The 22,773-nt window shown below is 38.1% G+C and overlaps 1 protein-coding gene across 1 annotated transcript in view; it reads left to right on the top strand.

Moving 5' to 3' along the window:
* Mcm3 (minichromosome maintenance 3) overlaps nt 1-22,773 on the top strand; it is a 154,641-nt gene that overhangs the window by 59,946 nt on the left and 71,922 nt on the right. The window contains exon 7 of the mRNA XM_068225217.1: nt 17,200-17,442. Coding sequence (XP_068081318.1) covers nt 17,200-17,442 — 243 coding nt within the window. The remainder of the gene's footprint in view (nt 1-17,199; nt 17,443-22,773) is intronic.

Below are 22,773 nucleotides of genomic sequence, written 5' to 3'. Positions count from 1 at the left end.
CCCTTCAAGGGCTGTAGTGTCATGGGTTGTTTTTTTTTTTAAGTGATTTATATATTTATTTCTATAACAATTGGCATATTTGGTTTATCTAAGATTTAATAACAATGATATATTACAAGAGTTTACTTTAAAACCCCTTATCACAAAGTTAGTTATATTTACCCCATACGCTACTACAAGGAAGATTTCGCAGGAAACATCGATCAGTATAACAATTTATTTCACGAAATACCTACTGACATAGTGTCAGTTTTAACGCCGAAATCAACAGTTTTATTTCACCAAAAATTAAGGCCCCTAATCATGATCTACTTTGTCAAACGCTTTCTGAAAGTCGGTAAATACAACATCAACCTGGCCTCACTCATCCAAATGCTCTGAAATATACTCTGAAAATTGGATTAAATTTGTGGTGGTAGAACGCATTGGCATGAAACCATGCTGTCGAATAGAAATAATGGGTTTTACATGATTCATTATACGTTCAGAAAGAATACTTTCAAATAGCTTTGCAGGAGTTGACAATATAGTTACTGATCTATAATTACTGATTAAGCTAAGGTCACCAGTTTTGGGAATAGGAGTAATTTTTTAATATTTCCAAGCATCAGGAAAAATCGAAGAGCTAACAATCATATTGAACAGTATTGCCAATGGATACAGTAATTGATCTTTGCATCCCTTGAAAATAAACGGAGGAATACCATCTGGTCCTGACGATTTCGTTGGCTTGAGTTTCATTATTGCTTTCTCGATCTCACAGATAGTTATTCTACCCAAGAGAAGCAAATCCAATTGTACGTTTGAGTTACCATTTGAACAGAGCGGATTGTATGATGCAGTATTTTCTGAGTACACTTATTCCGCGCTCTCTAGACTGGGGCTGCCATTTCGCCATTCAATAGCTCCTCAATTAAAGGTAATCGTAGAATGACTGAACCTGGAACCAGCCCTCATATCTAGGTAATAATATCTGACCTGGCCGGTACTCGAACCCGGGCCTTCCGGGTGAGAGGCAGGCAAGTTTCATATCTAGGTAATAATATCTGACCTGGCCGGTACTCGAACCCAGGCCTTCCGGGTGAGAGGCAGGCAAGTTAGACCGCGATGCCGGCTTCAAACATTAATTAACGGTATGTGACTTAAAAATCTCGAAACTTTACATTGAGTTTTACCGGGAAAACTTCGTCAGTTTCCTCTGAAAACTTCTTTCTGATCAGCAACTTTGATCAGCCAGAGCCAAACTCTTTGAAAAATCTAATACGGTACCCATAACGGCAAGCCAAACAACAATCGACCCCAAGTAGTTTTTAATTCTCTATCTCTGATGTAATAACATAAAGCACATTAGATACGAAAGCGCCTAAGATGATGGCGAAATCCTCTATTTTTATCTTCCATTGTAATTTGGTCACCGGTATACTGTTCGTAGCCAGTTTATGAAAATCTTGTACCGCATAAATTAGGCCTGCATCGGCTTTTCAAGGTTATGTTGAACTCGAGAATATGGTTTCTAATGTAAGTATCAATCTTCAAGTTCTCAAATGAATTAAATTCAATTCTGCCCATCACTAATCATAATCAAATTGGAAAGAGATAAAATATCATTAACACTTCTGAAATTACGATTATTCGCGACCTTGAACTCAGCTGGAAAGCGCGTTCGCTGTACACGTCTGTAAGAGTGCTAAATGATACAAAGCTTTAAATGTAACGTGCGTAAATAAAACAACTGCAGTTTTCACAACATTTTAACACAAAAACGTGATATTCCCAGCCTTTTGGACGAAAACAGTAATAGGCAATTTCAAAACCTCCTGTGGCTTTATGTATGTAAGGTGCAACATCTGTTCTGGTCTCGATAACATAATCGTGTACGATAATATTAAAATACTGCTGTCAATTTGTGTTACTTAAGAAGGAGCAGTTTCGATACCTGCCCAAAAGCCCAGTGACTATACAGTGTCCTGAGGGAAATGCCAAAAACCTGTTCGGCGATACACTCGAAGAAATTAAAAAATAAAACATAAAATCTAATCCTGGACATAATTCAGACGTTTTGCAAGTATGAACATTTGATGAAATTTGTTTCATACAGTTGTTGTGGACACTCTCTGCTTTATGATTTCCATGGATTCTCTAAACAATACCACTGCAATGCAATGCTAAGATGATCCCTTATGCAAGTTCGCCGCTGGTCGCTTTTCATTTACAGTACTGGTAAGTACTTTCTCAAATTACTGGTATCGCAATGACGAGACGTTAACACCAAGATCCGTAAGTATGCCATAGCCGTCCTTTCTTGAGATACAGTTTCTTAAAAAACGTGTGATCGAGGATTTAGCAGTGATGGGACTGAAATTTCTGGACGGTTGATCCAGGAAATCGTTTCTTCGAGGATCGTATAATACGGGATTTTTACAACGTGATTTAATTAGGATGCTCGCGGGACTACGTAATTTGAATGAATAATGCGGGAAAATATAGTTTCCGGGAACGTATAATTGAGGTTCTACTGGACTCTTTTTGACTGTGATCATTGTGTTATGTTTTTTTTAGAACTGTGTGATTTACTTTTTGCCCTGCTTTGCTAATTGGCTGATGATGATACTTCAAATGTGTTGAAACTGGTCCCAAATGAACAGGTTGTAACTCCTATTTGGTTCAACTTAATAACAGAGTATTGAAATGGTAGATCCTTCCTTCTATTTAATATTGTATACAGTACTTGTCTATGTGTGGCGCCATTATGTGAGAAACACCACAGGTCTGCGTTAATTGTGCGACGTACAATACTTGTGAGTAGTACCATAATGTCTGGTACACCATGAGTCTACGCTACTTTTGATTAGTACCGCAATATGACAAATGCCATGGTTCTACTTGACTAGTGATAAGTACCATTATGAGGGGCCGATGACCTCGATTTTGGACCCTTTAGACAACAAGCATCCTCGATTCAGGATTGTGCTTTAGAAGCAGTCCCATGATCAGTAATACTATTGTTTTTGATAGTTTCTGGAAAGGTGAGACATAGTGGGTTGGATCCATTGATTGTTTTAAATTCATATCCATGCATTCATTCTTCATCATGTTTTTTATTCTGGTCAGTGGTTGATTTTGAACTTTTAAATCGTCATTCCATTTCTTCTCATTTGGTACCATTAGGAGCCAATGACCTAGATGTTAGACCCCTTTAAATAACAATCATTATCATCATCATCATCACGTGATGTTGAAAGAAGTTTTTCTTGCTACAAGACAATACTCAGCGACAGCCGGAGAGGATTCTCATTCAACAATCGAATGGTCATAAATTGCAACAAATGTACATCGAATAACCGATTGAATACTGAACAGTGAAGGTAACTGTATTGTCTTCCACAGAGTCCGTCCTTGCCTAGAAGTATGCAGTGTGACCTTGATGAGTTCTTGAACTACTCAGCATTATATGAGGGTAATCCCAAAAATAAGGTCTTTTTTTATTTTTATGAATACAACTCTGTTCATGTGGCTGTTGATCACAATATTGTGAAGAGTGTTTCCCGCGCTTGCATATAAACATGCGCTCGCCGCACTGAGGCACTCATTCTTGGCTTGGCGGCCGTTGAGAATGGAGCTCCCTTTGGATGTTACCGCCAAATGCGAAGTGCATGCAGTTATTCGGTTTTTGAACGCAAAAGGTACTGAACCAATTGAAATCCATCGCCAATTGATGGAAGTGTATGGTGAATCGTTCATGGATGTAAAAAATGTTCGTAAGTGGTGTAGAGAGTTTGCAGCCGCTCGGACTGAAATTTACGACGAAGGAACAAAATAGCAGGAGACAGTCAATTTCCGTCGAGACAGTCGTGAAGGTTGAGCAAATCATGGGTGAAGATCGGCGGATCACCCTGGTTGATCTCTGCACTTTGGTTCCTGAGGTTTCCCAAAGCGCCGCTCACAACTTCCTGAACAGCATGGCGGCGAGCTGGTATGACATGGGCATACAAAAACTGTCACAGCATCTACAAACATCCATCGACCAAAATGGTGATTATGTAGAAAAAGAACTAAACGTTCAAGCCGTAAAATAATGTAAACCATTGTAGAAATAAACAGGTCTATGTATTTATAAAAGAATAGGAGACCTATTTTTGGGATTACCTTCGCAGTTATTTTTAGGTTAAGGATTTAGACGAATTAACACTATTTTAACTCTACATTAATTGCAGCCTGTAGCAGTTGTAATAAAAGTGTTTCTGTATATAATGTACATGTTACTCGTTAAGTCATATTTTGAATTTTATAGGCCATATTTGTATGTATTTGAGGTCATGAATGCATACGTTTCGTACTTGTTTAGGTCATAGAAATCCGCCCCATAATGACGACACTTAAATGTTACTCTCCGGCGCACTACTTTAATACATGAGAACCCTTTTAACACTCTGACGCACTAGCTATAGGTATGATATTTTTTGTGAATATCCAAAGGGTTTCCGTGTACGTCATATGGGAAGTCCTTTATTCTTGTCAGAAGTATTGCACTGTAGACATAATTGTACAGTGGTAAACATAGCTAAATAATGAAGTTATGTACACTTCTAAAAACTGAAGTGCTTTTTTAAGGTCTTTTGAATAAATTGTTAGACTTCATAAGAGAAAGACTGTATTTTATACGATGAAATTATAAACTTTGATAACCCTAATATTTGCCACTAATACGTAACTTTTTAGTTGCATGTCCACTTCCAGTACCTCTTACTCCTTGTTTACATTTCCACTCCTGCTCTCCCTTCCTCTGATGACGCTACTAGCACTCGTGCAAGAGCGAACGTGTTGCCAACTTAGTGTCAGCCTAGGTGGCAAGTTGTGTCCTGCAATAACGGAGCTAATGGAGAGCGACTTAATAATTCTTATTTCTCACTTATGTCATTGTTCACCTCCTTTTTCTTCTTTCCTTAACACTTATTTTGTTTTTCTTCCCTTTAGATATTTCATACTGTACCATTTCATTGCCCTGGTCATTTAGAATCGCGATATTAAAATCGTTGTTTTGCCGTGAATAGCGATAAAGTGTCGGAAATCATGCGGCAGAAAATACGACTTGTAATATACAGACGTGCAGAATTAAATAGGCCATGAATATCTTGGAAGAAAGTGCAGACATGTGGAATCCAAATGGCCGTGATTTAGATTAATGCAGGGACTTTTAATTGGAAGAAACAACAATAGGAACGGGGAAACATTGCATGAAGTCACCAGGAAGAGATTTACGAATGAATTGATATGCAACTAGAACAGAAGATTTAAAAGGGATACTTCCTAAATTTTTGTGAAATCAGATTGCATTATAAAGTTATGACGATATATTTTTCGTAGTCGTAACAGAAATCCCAAGCGGAGTATCAAAAAAAAAAGAATAAACGAAGTAAATAGTGGAGCGTAGGTTCCGAGTAAACTAGAGTATCAAAGATTTATTATTGAAGACGAAAATCGATCAATTAATGTATCTAGTGAAGACACGGCAATATTTAAGATACCTTTTAAGATAATTCAAATTAAAATATTGACGTTTGTCACATCATAACCTACTCTGCTCAACATAAGTATAGTTTAAGGAAGATCTACGAGTAGCATGGTTGTCAAGCTAATGATGTCTTCAAATATGTGTTTTATGCATGTCTTCGAGAGCTACGTGATGACCGGCTAGACTGAAGATGGGACGAGAGTCTGACGGTAACCCGCCAACCATTCCTACGGACCCGAGGATCGTGGCCGCAGCCCGGTCATGATGCAGCGATAACCCGGAGATGAACGTCCTAGGAGAACCAGGAAGCAGCCATCCCAGTCCAGAAACGCAGATGGATTAAGTTAAGTTTCACAAATTTCTTTTCTTAAATTGTAGTTATATGTATATCATTTGATATCAAGTTGTCGATGGTGATTGTACAGGAGCTAGGTCGATATATCTTCGAGAGATGATCTCAATATCGAGTTTCAGCGCGAATGTACCAATGTTGATGTTTAACTGATGGATTTAGGTAATCTTCCAAAACTAATAAACACTCCCATGTGTAGGAAAGATAACACTCGCAAATGATGTGCTTTGCTTGCAATGTTTAGCTTTCTTTCAAAGAATATTGCCGTACATAATGTGAAATGAGATATTTCAAACGAGAATATGTAGTATATTGAATTGTAGGTTAACGTGCGGATACGACGTCAACTTTTACCCAATGTAAATAGATACAGGCTTAATATCTTTGTACTTTGATAAGATAAGTATGCGTCGATATAAATGATAGTTGTTGATCCATATAATATGAATTCTGATGAGATATTGAATATAGTGAATTGAGCGGTACTTTGAAAAGAGTTAATGATATTTATATTCGCGGTGAGCTCATATATGTCGGGAATATTGAGGTGAGACTTGTGAATGTTATAAATAATATATGCATTGAGATATTAGGCGTGGAATTATGATTAATACGACGGCGAATAAGGAATTGATGTCCGTTTTTTTCAAGCAGTTATGGATCAGGATATATTTGACGCATATAACGATATGTAATATGGCTTGTCTTATTATTTGAGTTATTGACATTTGGTTAGTGAACTTGCAGATTGGTAATAATGTACGATCCTCAAAAATAACCCTAGATAACCTATAGTAGAGCATAATGACGGCATTTTCTAAGAAAATTTTACATGTTACTCAATATTTAAAATGACTTAAGTGGGAACAGTAAATCATTGACGGTAGTGTCTTCATACTGTTATGTTATTGCTATTTGCGAGTGTGGAAGTTTCATCTACGGTAGCCCTTGACCATTAGCACTCAGTGATTGGATTTATAAAGCATTTCGACCTTAATTTGACCTAGACATAAACTTGTTGAGATTTTACTGAAGAATTATTACATATTTCTTAGGGAATATTTTGAATATGTCCAAGTATGATCAAACATATATACATATATATTTTTTTTATGTTCATTGGTATATCAGCCTAGGTAGCAGTTGAAACCTACACATGTGAAACATTGCTTAAACCATCTACGTTATTAATGATACAGTTACAAACATGAAATAATGTTAGGATGAGACACCAAAAAGAAGCATTCTTTAAATGCATGGTCGAACAAACCTTTCAATAATTACGTACATATGTAGAACATAATATTATGTAATCATTTAAGATCTTGATAAAACTTAATAATAAGTTAGAATTTGATATTTAAGGAGAATTTGAGAATTCTATTCCCAGATAATTTCATGTTAGTTTATTCTTAATATAACAGTTTGTTAATTTTGAATTAGCCAGAAGGAATCATAGAATTATTTTATGGTAGTTTAGTGGACTGAACATTTTAATTTTTTTATATATGAGACTGAGGAGATGTAGGAGGTAATCCACGTCAGGTCAGGAGAGCTTCCTGAAATATTACAATTCCGCAGAGAAATTGAGGAAGGTAATTGTTTATGGAAGTAGATAAGACTGTGGATGTTGAGAAAAATATTAATAATGTGAAATGTAATGCACCATCCTGAGGGGATTTCTTTCTTGCACCATATTGGGCGACCCATCAATTGCTCCGGCTATTTTCCCCTCATCCAACCATCACTTCTACGGATCATTAAATGGATCAATGCATTTAAGAAAAACGATGCTAAGTGTCGGTAGCTATGTTCGCTTCTAACATTCATTGAAAAAACAGTATCCGCATCATAAAATTTAAGCGATATCGCAATCTTCATTTCTCTTATCACATTTATCGATAGGATAATCCTTAAATTGCCACACGACACCTCTCAGGGATAATTAAAATGCATCTGTGAATAGTATTATTTTTACGTGAGGTCAACTGGGAAACCGCATTTCCTTTTTAATAAATTACCATCGATACCATCCATCCACCGAAATCAATGTTAAGTTGTCCAAGTCCAATCATTCAAAGAAAAGAAAAGAAAAAAAAAAGATTTTTTTTAAAATTAATTAATTCAAAATAATCTATACCATAATGATATTAGCCTATCTTCAATAATAACCTCTAAATTGAATAATCTATAGTTTATTTCATGATTCTAGAATCATAAAAGAAAATCTAATAACATTTATTTACATCAGGTATCTTCCTCCTCTCTATATGAAAAAAAATTAAATTTAATCTATCTACAATCTGATTCAACTGATCCTCTTGCACTTATTATCCGCATCATAAAAATAAAGAATAAATTCTCTTAATCACATAAATCGTAGGTACATATTCTATCTGTTGAAGATGTAGTTAAATATTCTCTGAAATTAATTATCTCATAATAATAATGACAATTAATTGATAAGCAGAAAAAAATTAATATTGGTTAAAAAAAAAATCTAAATCCCTAAGCCTTAGTAAACTTCATAATAAATATGCTTAATCTGAGTCCATTAGCTCTTGTTTCTTTCTAGTAAAATAAAATGTTTATTTTCGTCGATATTAAATTGATATTCTGTCACTAACATATGTATATCTTCCAATATTATAACGTCAGCAGTTGCAAGTAAGTTCCAAGTATATAACAGCTCAAAATGGCTATTTCAAATACCGTATTTCACGGCATAATCATCGCCACCGCGTAATCGTCGCATCCTTTATTTTCAATACAAAAATCGGACTTTAAACCTTTAATTACATAATCGTCGCACGTCCAAATTTTGTTCACTAATCTGGTTAAAAGGTAAATGGAACTGCAACGTAAGTTGCACATGAATGCGCAATTTAAATACGTGTATGGTTTATGGGCAATTTGGCAACACAGTCACGTTTGCGACATGTTGCACAACGTATAAATAATAATACCGGTATATGTACGACGCATGGCTTACCGGTAGACTATCGGCAGTTTGACAACGTGTTCGCGAGACAGTGTACTATTTATTCACCACCTACATATTATGAGTTCCCATTTGAAATACGTAAGGCTGTAAGTTATCGCTTATCGGCAACGTCGCCAGGAAATACCGGCTAGGTAGGTTGAATGGACCTCGAACCAGCCCTCAGATACAGGTAAAATTCCCTGACCCGGCCGTGAATTGAACCCGAGGCCTCCGTGTAAGGCTCCATGGGGCCGGCTCCTGTGTTATTGCGCACGAAGTGAAATCCAAGACGATAACGCAGATTTCCACGGAATTATTCAGCCGAATTATTTACGATGTCGCAGTTGTCATCGCTAGACTCTTATCTTACTACTACGTCATAAGTGTCCGGGCATGGGATGAAAACTTTTATCCAAGCAGTCAAGATAATTATTATCCAATGCTATTAAAGTTTTATTTTATAAACTCGTCAGTAATGTAATGTAAAATCATCAATAACTGGGAAGAAATATTAACCTAATTACCGTATGTTTAAAAGAAATTGAAAAAAATGAATGTTTGTTACTGACGTCTCGGAATACAGTCAACTATACAGTAGATCTACACCGCGCTAGCTAGAGCTCCGGTTTGCGAGCTTTGCACAAGCGCAGTAGTGTGTCGCAACGTCGCAACCAACGAGCTAAACTGATAAATTGTTGCATGCTTCCTTGCTGCCTAACAGTATTGGCTGCTCTGGAATGGACAGATCACAGATGCATTTATTTGTTTCAGATTTACGTGATTACTGTAGACATGTGTGCGTGAGAATTTAAGTTTTTAATTTGTGTTTTGGGTGTTTGCAGAAATAATTTGTTTTAATAGTGAACAATTACGGAAAGTCATTTATGTCGCAAAACATTAACGTGTGAAGCATTTATAAGCGATTATGGGTAAATATAGAAAGTATTCTGCGGGCTTCAAGCTAAGCGTAATTGCCTTCGCTGAACAGCACGGGAACAGAGCTGCAGAAAGAAAATTTTCTGAGTGAAAAGTTGGTGCGTGACTGGCGGAAAGTAAAAAACAAGCTAAAAAGCACAAACCCTTCTGGACGCGCGTTTAGAGGTCCTAAAACAGGGAAGTTTCCTATAATTGACGAAGAAGTGTTTAGGTACGTCAGTGAAATACGTAACAATGGCTGCAGTGTATCATATGAAATGTTACAAATTAAGGGACAGGAGGTAGCGCGCAAACACAACATACCGGTAACTCAGTTTAAGGCGACTCGTGGGTGGATTAAGGGGTTCATGCGACGACACAATCTGTCAGTGCGAAGGAGAACAACACTAAGCCAAAAGTTGCCTGCTGATTACATGGACAAGATTGTAAATTTTCACCGATTTGTCATACGTTTGCGCAAGGAAACTTCGTACTTGCTTTCTCAAATCTGTAATGCCGATCAGACTACAATCTTTTTTTTTTTGATATGCCTCGCACTATTGCGCTAAAAGGATCACGGAGTGTATTAATGAAAACCAGCGGTAGTGAGAAGTTGCGATGCACGGCAATGCTAGCCATTACAGCTGACGGGAGAAAGTTGCCTCCTTACATCATTTTCAAGAGGAAAACGATGCCTAAGAATATACAGTTTCCCCGTGGAATTCATGTACGAGTGCAACCAAAGGGTTGGATGGACGTAGAACTCATGCTGGACTGGGTTAAAACTGTGTGGAATAGAAGACCTGGTGCACTACTAAAACAACCAGCTCTGCTTGTTTTAAATAGTTTCCGAGGTCATCTCGTGAACGAAGTGAAGCAAATTCTCACTACAAATAAGACACGACAGATAGTCATTCCTGGTGGCCTAACATCTGCTTTGCAGCCACTAGACGTATGTGTTAATAAACCCTTTAAAGACCACTTACGTCGATTTTACAACGAGTGGATGATGAGCGGCGATCAGCAATTTGACGCCCGCCGGAAATATCAGGCGTCCACCCTTGGACTTGTTATGCTCGTGGGATCTTATACCACCTGAACTAGTCTCCAAGAGCTTCAAAAGGACTGGGATTTCGAATGCACTAGACGGTTCCGAAGATGACGCAGTGTGGCAGGGAGACGAAGAATCTGATACTGGTATTAACAGAGGCGAGGACGGCGCATCAGATAGCGAAACCTGCGATAGCGACACCGAAGATTTGGAATAAATTGCGTACCTGTAAGTCCGCATTTCACAACAAAGCGATAATTTTTTGCAAGTGTAATATTTTAACTTTAATACTCAAATTAATGACAAATTAACTTAATACGTTCATTTTTATTTTCAGGTTGGAAAAACGTTCGCCGAATTGTTGCGAAAAATTATGAATTTTGTTTTAGACTATTTTAATTATTTTGATGTATAAACGCGAGTATTACGTGCATCTTAAATTTGTATCAAATACAATTTAGTTATAAATACATTTTTTGAGTAATACAAATACTGGTATTAAATATTCATCGTATAATGGTCGCACCCTACAATTTTTTTCGAAAATTTTGGTATAAAAAGTGCGACGATTATGCCGTGAAATACGGTATATATCGATCATTAAATGGAAAATATTGGTCACTTTGACCATGTCATTTGGTTAAAATATTCAGATAACATCCTAAAATTAAATGTAGGTATCGTATAAAGAACAATTATTATCGTAGTTCAAATAGAAAATATACCTATCATGATTTATGGTTTCACCAATGTCCAATCAAGTATCATAAAATTCGTAGGAATGTATTTGCTAACCTATTTTATTTAATTGTAGTAGAGATTCAAATTATGAAATTGCTCTATCAATTAAAGACATTCTCGATACCAAACTTCAAATATCATTCAGTACAACGTTTACATATTATCTTTGAAGACAACAAGTTTCCCCTTATTTATTTCTTATTTGGATATTTAATCTGAAGACAGTTTACGGTAACCCACATACGAAATCTACGATGTATTTCATTGTATTCATGTACCACTAACCCAATATATCTCGCATTACCATTTTAATATCTTGCCGCACATGTCAAACATCACCATTGGCCAGTAATACGTCGTATTTACCACCAAAATTATCCATAAGCATATCTATCTCTCCATTTACCAATATTAATTACCATAATATCTCGTCATTCATTCCCATAAATATGTCTCAGCGAATAATTATTCGTAAAACCACATCAACATGTCACTCAAATCCTAACTTCTATACGTAAACATGTGTCATTTCCAACTACGCGGCAAATCATCTTAACATATCATGAATGTACTGCAACGGTACATTTCTGGGTTAAGTTTCATTTGTAATACACATAAACACGTTATCCTCTAAATGAAACACATGTATAAACTAAACAAGTTAATATTTACTCACATGTCATTGCGTCGTAATTGTAACCAGATCTAAGTTACTCAGAAAGCAACTATCTTCTGTAAAACATTACGTCTGGGATATGTCTCTTTGTATACGTTGTTTCAATCCCATAATGGTTGAAAACATCACTTTAAATCTCTCCTTGTTCAATTATAAACATTCCTATACTATGACATTGATTATAAACTCTGGAAGAAATACCTACTCCCATAATGATAAATCAACTAGGATAATCTCATTGCAAAGATAGTATCAACTGAGATTTCGTCACGAAGAACTCCGTAACAAGCAACATACCAATGTTCACTACAAATATTTAAATACTACTGAACCGTTCCCATCCATCGATATCACAATGCCAGACTCAGTCGGTTAGAGCTTCGTGGTTACGTTCGGTCTGTGGGCGAGAATTAAATCTAACTTCTATAAAAATAATCACCAATGGTGTATATGAATGGGAAACAGTTGCATTTGTTGTGAATAAGAGACAGATAAAGGGGTAAAATGGATTTATTCACTAGAGCACATGATTAATATTCATTGTATCGAAATTCCACAAAATACAATAAAACATGACGCAAACTGTCATAATAAAAGTATGTGCCGTGCACATTAAGAACAACTACATGTTACATTACTAAAAAAATATCGGTCCAAATACCGAACAAATGATTTATAAAAGAACAAAATCTTAAATCTTGGCCTGAATTACATCTTTAATTCTCGACAACGCCGCCAAGTGAATATGCCGATTTCCCCGAGGGGAATTTCGATTACGACCGTCCACAAGCTATGCTTTGACAAGAGAAAATCACGTCAGTTTCATTCCATAATCCAACTATTTACATATACAAAATCATTAATCCTGATAAGGGAAAATCCAGGGATCCTAACTTATATACTACACAGATTCTACTGACAGATCCAATCTGTCGCAAACAACCAGCCTGAAGCTGCATACCACCAGAAAAAATTAGCTCCGGGCTAAATTTAAGAGACAAAGATTAATTCGTCAAGACACAACACACTGACAACAGATACGACAAGGCACTTCGATACAAGGTATATAAGTATACAAACACAACTCCTGTAAAATAACAGCATAATTACAATATAAAGAAAATATGTACATGCAGTCAGAGCACTTCCTCATCACCAGGTCATTAGTGGCACGCCCCTGTCCGCCAGGGCGATCGGGACATTCCCCTTCGACTAGCGGAAAGTTTCACTTTTCATGGGAGCGGAACCCAGCTGGAAAGTAATTCATACTGCCTCGCAAAGGACTCCAGGCAAACGGGGTGCAGGTAATTGCTTCCTTCACAGCTACCCCAGCCAGACTTGCTCACACAACAAAAGAAGGTTTCTTTCTTAAATACTGCTGCCTTATTATGTAAACTAATTATTTCTCCCGTTTATAAAATCTTCTATGACAACAGAAACATCTCTTCTTCACCTTTCAATACATATGCCGCAAACATCGCTCTCAAGGAAGACGTCACACATGGCCTTCCGTCTCAGCGGCTCGGGAGTTCGATACTCGACTCTGTCTCTTTACTCTGCGGGCATATCCAAGCCTATCCTTGTTTAAAGCAGCTTGCCCTGCTAACATCCCTTCCTTGCCATGTTTACAGGCATTCAAACCCATATCTGACTTCCGCGTCATATATCAGGCGATCTCAGCCTCTCAACCCTCGCAATAATCTCCACCCCGATCTACTGTCGTCTCTGCTCATTAGAAGAACCTAACTACCCAACGAAGACGTCGTGGCGTTCCTGTGGCAGCGAACATATATCTGAAATCGCGCACAGATCAAATCTAAGAGGCCTACACTGGTCTTTACTGCTAATGATTCCACAAAGAGAAGGCGGCCTGGCCTCGTCAATGATGAAACTATCCACCTTCCTAACACTTAACACGCACACCTAGGAATGCTCTGAAAGGATTAAAAACAATGCATGCACACACACTCCTAACTTTACCTATTTACAACCCTTTTTCCCATAACTAAACTAACTATGAATCACTGCAACAAATAAGGGCACTAGCATGCTGCCCTGGATCTCCCACTGATTTATTGACAGTAAAATTACTCATCGTTAGCAAATTGACATTGACCGTTAATATTACCCTAAAAACTGGATGAAACTGAATTGACCTCAAATGTTACCCACATGCTTAAAAATCTGACATATCCACTTAGCTTTGTTGTCTTCGGCAATCACACCATCTGCACAACTGCAGCGTCAGGAGATTACTCGGCCATCATATCCTCTTTGATGGCGTTACAAAAGATATGAATTACACATGTAGCTTCCATGATTGTCCTTGCAGATAACACTCCTACAATGAATGGAAAACAGGTTAGCACTACACTTGCTCAATTGCATACGCGCACACTATTTAAGGAGATATTGCTTAGCACACATAATTGGACAAAGATTAATTCCTTGATCAGAGTCGTAGTCTCATGGAATGCGCCCCGGATCCGTCCATATGCAAGAGCAATTGCGATACGATCGAACACGTTTTCTCCGCGATCGCGAAACCGACCCGAAACGTTGGCGTGTAATACAGCTAATTAGTTCACGACAATCTTCCCGGTATGCACAGCTATCGTCCCTTTTATTTACCGCGTTCACACATACGTGGTACCTACCGCACTTGATTTATGAGCGAAGCGTCACACGCGTAGCGTTAAATACACATATACGGACTTGTAACTCCCGTAGTTATTAAATGTAACTCACACCAGGTGATACGTTTTACTGTAGTCTGGGCACGCTTCTATGTGTATAATATTCATATATCAATCATGAAGAAATAACGTCACTGTAGCACTTTGATGTCGGACAAAGAAAATGGCGATCTCGACTGGCGTAGAGACTACCTTCTGTACCACCGACACCTCACGAAAGACAGCCCGCTTCCCCAAGCCACTGTTGGTTTTATGGACCCACCCGCGTCGTTCCAAAAAGAGGGGGTGGCCCTGTTGGCTATAGCGCGAGGTTTCAACCGCTTTCTCAGGACAAAGCCCACAACCGTTATAACCTAGCCACACAAATATATATATAGAAGTTAGCCGATGAATGAACAGATAAAGAAGTCTAAATTCATTTACTACTCATCAGGCGTATCGAAACCGTGGAGAGGGGTTATTTATCAGATTTCACCCTAATTTGTAATAGGTCGGCACTGTGATGATCGAAGTTAGCAACCCCGCGCAATTCTTTATGACTCGCTTTCACAGCTCGCGATTGGCTCTTTTCAAACTCGCCGCACGCTAGGTGACGCCGCGACACTCCCACAGCCTCGTTCAAACTTTCAAACCACAGGCCGATTCAAACCTGCTTCCGGCCGCTCTTCCAGGGCGCGGCCCAGCACAAAGCCGTTTGCTTGCCACCTCACAAACAAAGTCTTTCAAATTTAACGCCTCCACAGTGTTGCGCACTATGCAAATAAAAGTCCCTGGGGCAATATGATACGACACATTAGTCTCAAGATAATAAAATAATTCTTTGGAACTTAGCTTGCGGCTGCTGATGTTAGATGACTGGGTTAAGCTCCGATGTTGTCATCTTAGGGCTGCGTAGAAAGTCCCCAACATCCGTTACGTCACCATCAGGTTGTAGTCTCAAAACCCGGGTTAGCAGGAACAGCTGGGCGGTCTACGTCGGAAAGTCAGCTCCATCTCCGATTTAGCCTCTCATGTTGTAGCCGTTAGTCATATGTGAAGGGGCCGATGACCTTCGATGTTAGGCCCCTTTAAACAACAAGCATCATCATTATCATCAGTCATATGTGAAAGAAACATTTCCAATATGGCAATTAATATCATGTCCATATCATTCAGAATGTTCTACAAAGAATCTAGATTATATTTTCGTTTCAGGTTATAATGTCAGAAATTCAATGTCAATTCCTTGTGACAGATTTTACCATAGGTTATAAACTTCATGGTTCTGATCCGTATTGAATTGCAAGTACAATATAATTATTAAATTAATGTAGTAATGGTCCACCTTTCAATACTATAATATGTAATATTCTAAATTACATTAATTAGGGACTAGTTTCGGCCTGGGCTGGCCATCTTCAGCCTTGATGTAAAACACCTAATAACTAAACAAATGTACATGCACACAATTCACATAAAAACAAATGAAAACAAATATATATACAAAGTGACATTAAAAACTGGGATGGAATATGAATAAATTTGAAAATGAACTAGGTTCTAACATCTTGAGTATGTTCATCATTGAGAATAATTTCAAGTATTAAGTATTAATTTATATACACAGAACTGTTAGTTCTAATACTGCTGATCATTTCAATAGGAACTGGTAAATGTTGATCCTGTAGTTTGTCATCAAATCTATATGTGTGGTGTTAGCTATATGTAATCCATTGGACACTGCTGTAAATAACCACTAGCATCAGAATGCAAAAGGTGGATTACGGATTATAGTGCAAACAGAGAGTGGCGCGGCCATCTTCACTTCGCAACAACGCAAGCTGTACTGATCTCATAATGCCGAAACCTACTGCAGACTTATTGACTTGTCTGTGTACATAAGAATGTAAAATTCTCTACCGGTACGTAACATTAATATATTTTACATGTTGTCCTATTGTCCTGCTGAAGATGACCAAAATAGGCCGAAACATGTCCTCAGTACTAATTATGTAAAGTTTTTGCTATTTTAAATTTTATATAAAATCATTATATCGACTAGGTAGACATCTAAACTTCCATTTTATTGTATTGTAAATGGTCAATAAGGAGGCACAATGAAATTTATTACATGTAAATTTTGTGTTATACGGAATTAATTTTGACGGACTGTCCACTGCCGCTAGTGACTCTTACCAGTAGCCATGTTTATTTCTGCTATTCAAATATTCTCTCTCTTTAAATAACTAGACCTTGCATATACCATAATTGTATCTTTGTTGTCTCCATTCCAGAACAATTTTGATTGCCAACAACATTTCCACTCTGAGTAAAGAGAGTTCTCTCCACATTACGCGGGAGGATGTTGCTAAATGCAAGAAACTTGTGCGGAACAAAACAACTGGCGATATCTTTGAGCTGCTCGGGAAGTCCCTGGCTCCTTCTATCCACGGCCATGAGTATATTAAAAAAGCAATTCTGTGTTTGCTGCTGGGAGGCGTGGAGAAGATTCTGCCAAATGGAACAAGGCTCAGAGGGTAAGTAGTTTTAATCCTGTCTACGTGATGCATCATACCTTCATTCTTTGGATCAAGCAGCCTCAGTGCAATGCCCTATGTAATAACAGCGCACCCTGCAGCCTGATATTCTGGAGCGATAATGTTTGCAGTGCCGACCCATTGCATTTGCCATTATTGTTCAGTCAGTACTGATCTGCTTTCAGGGCTGTCGCCCACGTGACGGATTCCCTGTTCTTTGTTTATCTAGATTTTTCTTAAATGGTATCAAAGAAGTTAGATGTCTATCAAAATTTGAATACATTTAACACTTTGAAGATGTGCGCCGTACGTTGATGGTAATGTTCCATGGAGGAAAAGCAATGTACGCTCTACGGTGTCTAGTTCTAGTGCTTGTATATCCACTTCAACGTTAAAAATTAAATAATTGAAAGAGGTTCAACCTATTCAATACATAGGAAAGAAATGTAGTGATTACATTTTTATTTAATAGTAAAAATAAATGGGACCGGTTTCGACCCTAGTCCAGGTCATCGTCAGCCGTAAAAACATGTAAAACAATGTATATGAAAAAGAAAAAGAAAAAGATTAATTAAACTCTGGATCGGTATAAGATGAAACAGTACGTAATATTAAGAATGGTAGTATGGCACACGCAATGATAGGCGAAGTCTCACAATGTTTATGAATATTGGAGAACAGTCAAAAGGGTCAGTTTCCACACTCTGTCAGGCACAAAGTCACAACACTATCAAATAATATATGAAGATCATAAATAACTTGAAGTCGCAGACGAATAGATTTGTAGAAGCAAACCGCCAGCTCCCGGTGATCCACTTCAACGTACTACAAACGTTAGCAGAGTGCTCGACCTCATTCTGCAGTGCTTGTAGTTCATTAAAAACTACCAGCCGTCATCAGAAACTAATTCTGTTATGATACTAAGTTGGTACTACCGAAGCAGCTTCATAGCCGCACGGTTCACGTGGCCGGCGACTAGAGCCAATTTCCCCAATTAATGAACATTTCTTCATTTCACAACGATTAGTATATATGTTGTGTTTCATAAATGTATCGTGGTATATGTGAATGTGTATCTTTTCATGTTTTTAATATGCATTGTGAAAAGTTTAAAAAATTGAAAGTAGAAAAAAAGGTTCTTAATTTACTTATAAAAGTTAGTGATTCTGCTCCAGTTTTGAAAAATAAGGTATGCATACATAGCTCAAATGTTGTTGAATCCAAAATAGGTTTCTGACTGTAAGTAAGGTTATCAGTTATTTTTTTATAAAAATGGGAAAACGCACTAAAATGCTCAGTCTACAATGTAAGATCTAACATTACCTGCTCATTCTTCAATGTGTTAATAGTTCTTGTGCGGAACAAGATTCTTATTGCGGAAAAACTTGTCAGATTATGGGTGCTACCATCTTCAGGGCTCCCAGCATTGGGGTTCGAAATCGCTATCTCCCGAATGCAGGCTGATGGACAGGGCCCAAACTTCACAGCCGCTTATTTGGTTAGCACCGGAATAGCAGTTACAGATTGTTTCACGTACCTTCGGTTCTTTGCCTTGTCAGACAACCAAGAGGGGTACCTCCGTGGGCAGTACGACGACCTGAAATAATCCTGGATCTGCACACTGGCCCGAAAGAAAACGTGGACCCTTCGATTTATCGGAGGTTCTTCCTGACAGTTGTTGGCCGCTATCCAGGTTCAGTCGTCGTCTACACGGATTGTTTAAGGACAGAAACGAAGGTGGACTGTGCGTTCGTTGTCGACAATGATAGGTTTCTTTTTTGCTCTCCTGGAAACCTGTAGTGTGTACACAGCAGGGCTCTATGCGATCTGTAAAGTCCTGCGGTACGCACTGTCCGATGGACGCCGACACTTTCTTGTGTGTACTGACTCCTTGAACTCAGTACAGTCTATTGATACTTGTTTCCCTCGACACCCTCTGGTGCAGTGGGTCCAGGACCTGCTGGCCAGGTGTTTGGATGCCGGCACCAGAATCACTTTTATGTGACTCCCAAGCCACATGGGTGTAGAGGGGAAACGAGTTAGCAGATAAGGCTGCCAAGGAGGCAGTAACACTATCCCCCCCCCCCCCCGGTTGCCTTTCAAGGTTCCAGCAAGTGATATTCGCTGTCATCTGAGACATCTTGTTATGTCCCATTGGGAGATGGAGTGGCAGGCCACATCTCTTCCAAATAAGCTGAGAGCGGTTAAAGGTACTACGAAGGTATGGAGGACTTCCCTTCAGGCCTCTCGGAGGGAAGCAGTGGTATTATGTTTTCTTCGGATCGGCCACAGTATCCTGACTCAATTCCATCTATTGAAAGGAGAACCCCCTCCGGTGTATATTTGCGGCGATCATCTTACCGTGGTACACATCATTACAGAGTGTGTGGACCTGGTCGATCTGCGCCGTAGTCTTAACCTCTTGAGTACAATCTCCCTCATCTTGCGAGATGACGAGCAGTCAGCAGACCTCGTCATTTGCTTTATGAAGGATAGTGGTCTGTTTTATCATGTGTGATGATATCCTTTGTCCTAGTGTTTTTTGTTTCAATTGCGCTTTTATCCCATTGACTTCATTTTAGTTTGTGTTGCATGTTTTAATGTGTTATTTTAACATCTGATGTAAATTATGTGTATATATCTGTACTACCAGGCAATGCCTTATTCCTTTGTTTCCTGTATTTTCTCTTATTTTATTAGAAAATAAGGCATTGCATATTAGATCCACTGATTGTTTTAATCTCACCTTCATATTTCTTCATCACCATTTTTTTTAAACTGTAGTCAGTGGATACATTTTAAAATTTTTAACTATCATACATCATGTTGTCCATCTCGTTCCATTAGGGGCTGATGACCTTCGATGTTAGGCCCCTTAAAACAACAATCATCATCATCAGCACCGGGGTAGTCATGTCCAGGCATAGTGGAATTGAAAGGCCACTGCTTGTCAAAATATTTCCAGGTCTACGTTCTGGCCTGCTCAATTCTACAATAGATCAGAAGCAAGGTCCCAGTCATCAGTAATGTGACATCCCAGGCTTTTACATGTTGCCTCTTGTTTGTTTTTTATTTGTATATAAATTAGTATACATGTTAACAGTGACGGGAATAAAAAATTACCCACAGTAATAATTGGAAAATTTAAGAATCCAAGATGTTTCAAGAACACCCATACACTCCCGTGTAAATATGATTTTAACAAAAATGCGTGGATGACAATGGAGATATTTCTGAAATTTTTACAAAGCTTGGATGCTAAGATAGGATCAGCAGGAAGGAAGATAGTGCTGGTGATGGATGTCCAGCTCATCCTTCAGATACATCTTTCCTGCAGAATATCAAAGTGGTTTTCTTTCCTCCTAACTACATCTGTCACCTAGACCTTGGCGTTATTCATTTTGTGAAAGCGAACTAAGGTTGGGCAGACCGGAACATTTAGTTGTTCCGGAACATTAGGAGCTTGAGGTGGAGTGTTTTGGTACAGTGTGCTGGCACACGGGACATGGAACTGTAAGTGTGCAGTAGGGAGAACTTCGTGAGGCAAGATGTCATGCTCCACGTCCGCAGAAATGTGCTGCCGAACCGGAGGGGCTGTGTGTAGGTACGGCCAGCGTAAAGCTGTGAAGGAATAGTCAGAATACTGAAATTCGCACTCAACAATAACCTTTAAAGGCTCCTTTTAGGTGAAGATTTTTTCGGTCAATGCGAAATACACATAACAGGGTTACAATGGCAGTGCAGGTGTTTAAAAGTAACTAATCCAAGGATATTTTCACCACCGAGCTCGATAGCTGCAAACACTTAAGTGCGGCCAGTATCCAGTATTCGGGAGATAGTAGGTTCGAACCCCGTGGTTTCCCATTTTCACACCAGGCAAATGCTGGGGCTGTACCTTAATTAAGGCCACGGCCACTTCCTTCCAACTCCTAGACCTTTCCTGTCCCATCGTCACCATGAGACCTATCTGTGTCGGTGCAACGTAAAGCAACTAGCAAAAAAAAATATATATTTTCACCGGTTGAATGTATCAGCCTATATTGTGAGTATAATTAGGGCCAGGAGAAACTTCACAGCACGTGAAAAAGCAGTCAGAACTCTGAAATAGGCACCCGGAAAATCCTGTCTAAATGTTTTTAGGATAAGGATGTTTTCATTCATTCTGAAATACACGTCACAATTACACTGGGAGTAGATGTGTTTACAAATGTCACAATGTTATTTTCACCAATTAAAAATATACTCGCACAGTTGAAGAAACATTTGTCAGTACTCTGTTTACGTACACAATATACAAGCAGAACACGAAAATAAATAAAAAACCCATAGAAGCAAAACATAAAGATAAAAATTAAACACTGTACACGAAATAAAAAATTGTGATATGTTTAAGTTTCTAATGTCTCGTCATTGTGCTGGTTGAAGATCCCTTTGAAGACTAAATAGAAGAACTTTAATGGCATTTCACTGTAACCGTCCGTGGTCGTGGATATTAAGGGTTCGTAGATGTGAATATGCCTCGGCTGGAAGGCTGGAAACCAACTGTGATACATGAGTCTCCACTCATGGCGTGGACATTCGGTGAGCATCAGTTAGGTTCTATTTAACGCAAGTCTCTTATTGTCATAACAGGGAATCATTCAATTAACTATGTAAGGCTAAAATATTTCTCAATTAAGTAAAGAAAGATATCAAAAATGTTAGTTTCTTGGAAGGATCTTCCCAATTTAATAAAATCATGGTAATTAGAATTAAATGACAATAATATTTACATCGCAACATGATTGGACAAAATGAAAATAAAACGAGGTCAAATTCTTTGTTGGCTAATACCATTACAATTAATCACATCATTAAAAATTAATTTTAAATTCAATATCCTATCATGATGAAATCAAACATGGAACATGCTGAAGGCTTAGTGTCGCTTATAAAATTATTCCATTATCATTAATTGTCCTCACATTACAGAAATGAAATGAAAAATCTTAAACATTTCAATTATGTTATCGTTCATTGATCCAAAATTTCATCTTTCGATATTCTATCCTTATTGTTTTTCTCATAACTTGCCTAAGTACTTATCAACTTGAGTTTCCCAATTATAACCTATCATCAATGTGGCCATCCTTAAATAAGTGATCATACATAATTTAAAGACATTATATAACTGGATTTCATAATAATTCAGTCGAATAGAAACAGCATCTCCCAGGAACTCATGAGCATCACCTAAGAAAGAATGCACAATATCTAGCTAATACCATCATTATAAACAAAAGGTCTAGAAATGAGTTAACGCATCTGGTCTCGCTGGAACTATCCTCCTGA

This window comes from Anabrus simplex, chromosome 1, assembly GCF_040414725.1.
Source record: "Anabrus simplex isolate iqAnaSimp1 chromosome 1, ASM4041472v1, whole genome shotgun sequence".
In the NCBI taxonomy this organism is placed as follows: domain Eukaryota; kingdom Metazoa; phylum Arthropoda; class Insecta; order Orthoptera; family Tettigoniidae; genus Anabrus; species Anabrus simplex.
This window is presented reverse-complemented; position numbering and strand designations above follow the sequence as displayed.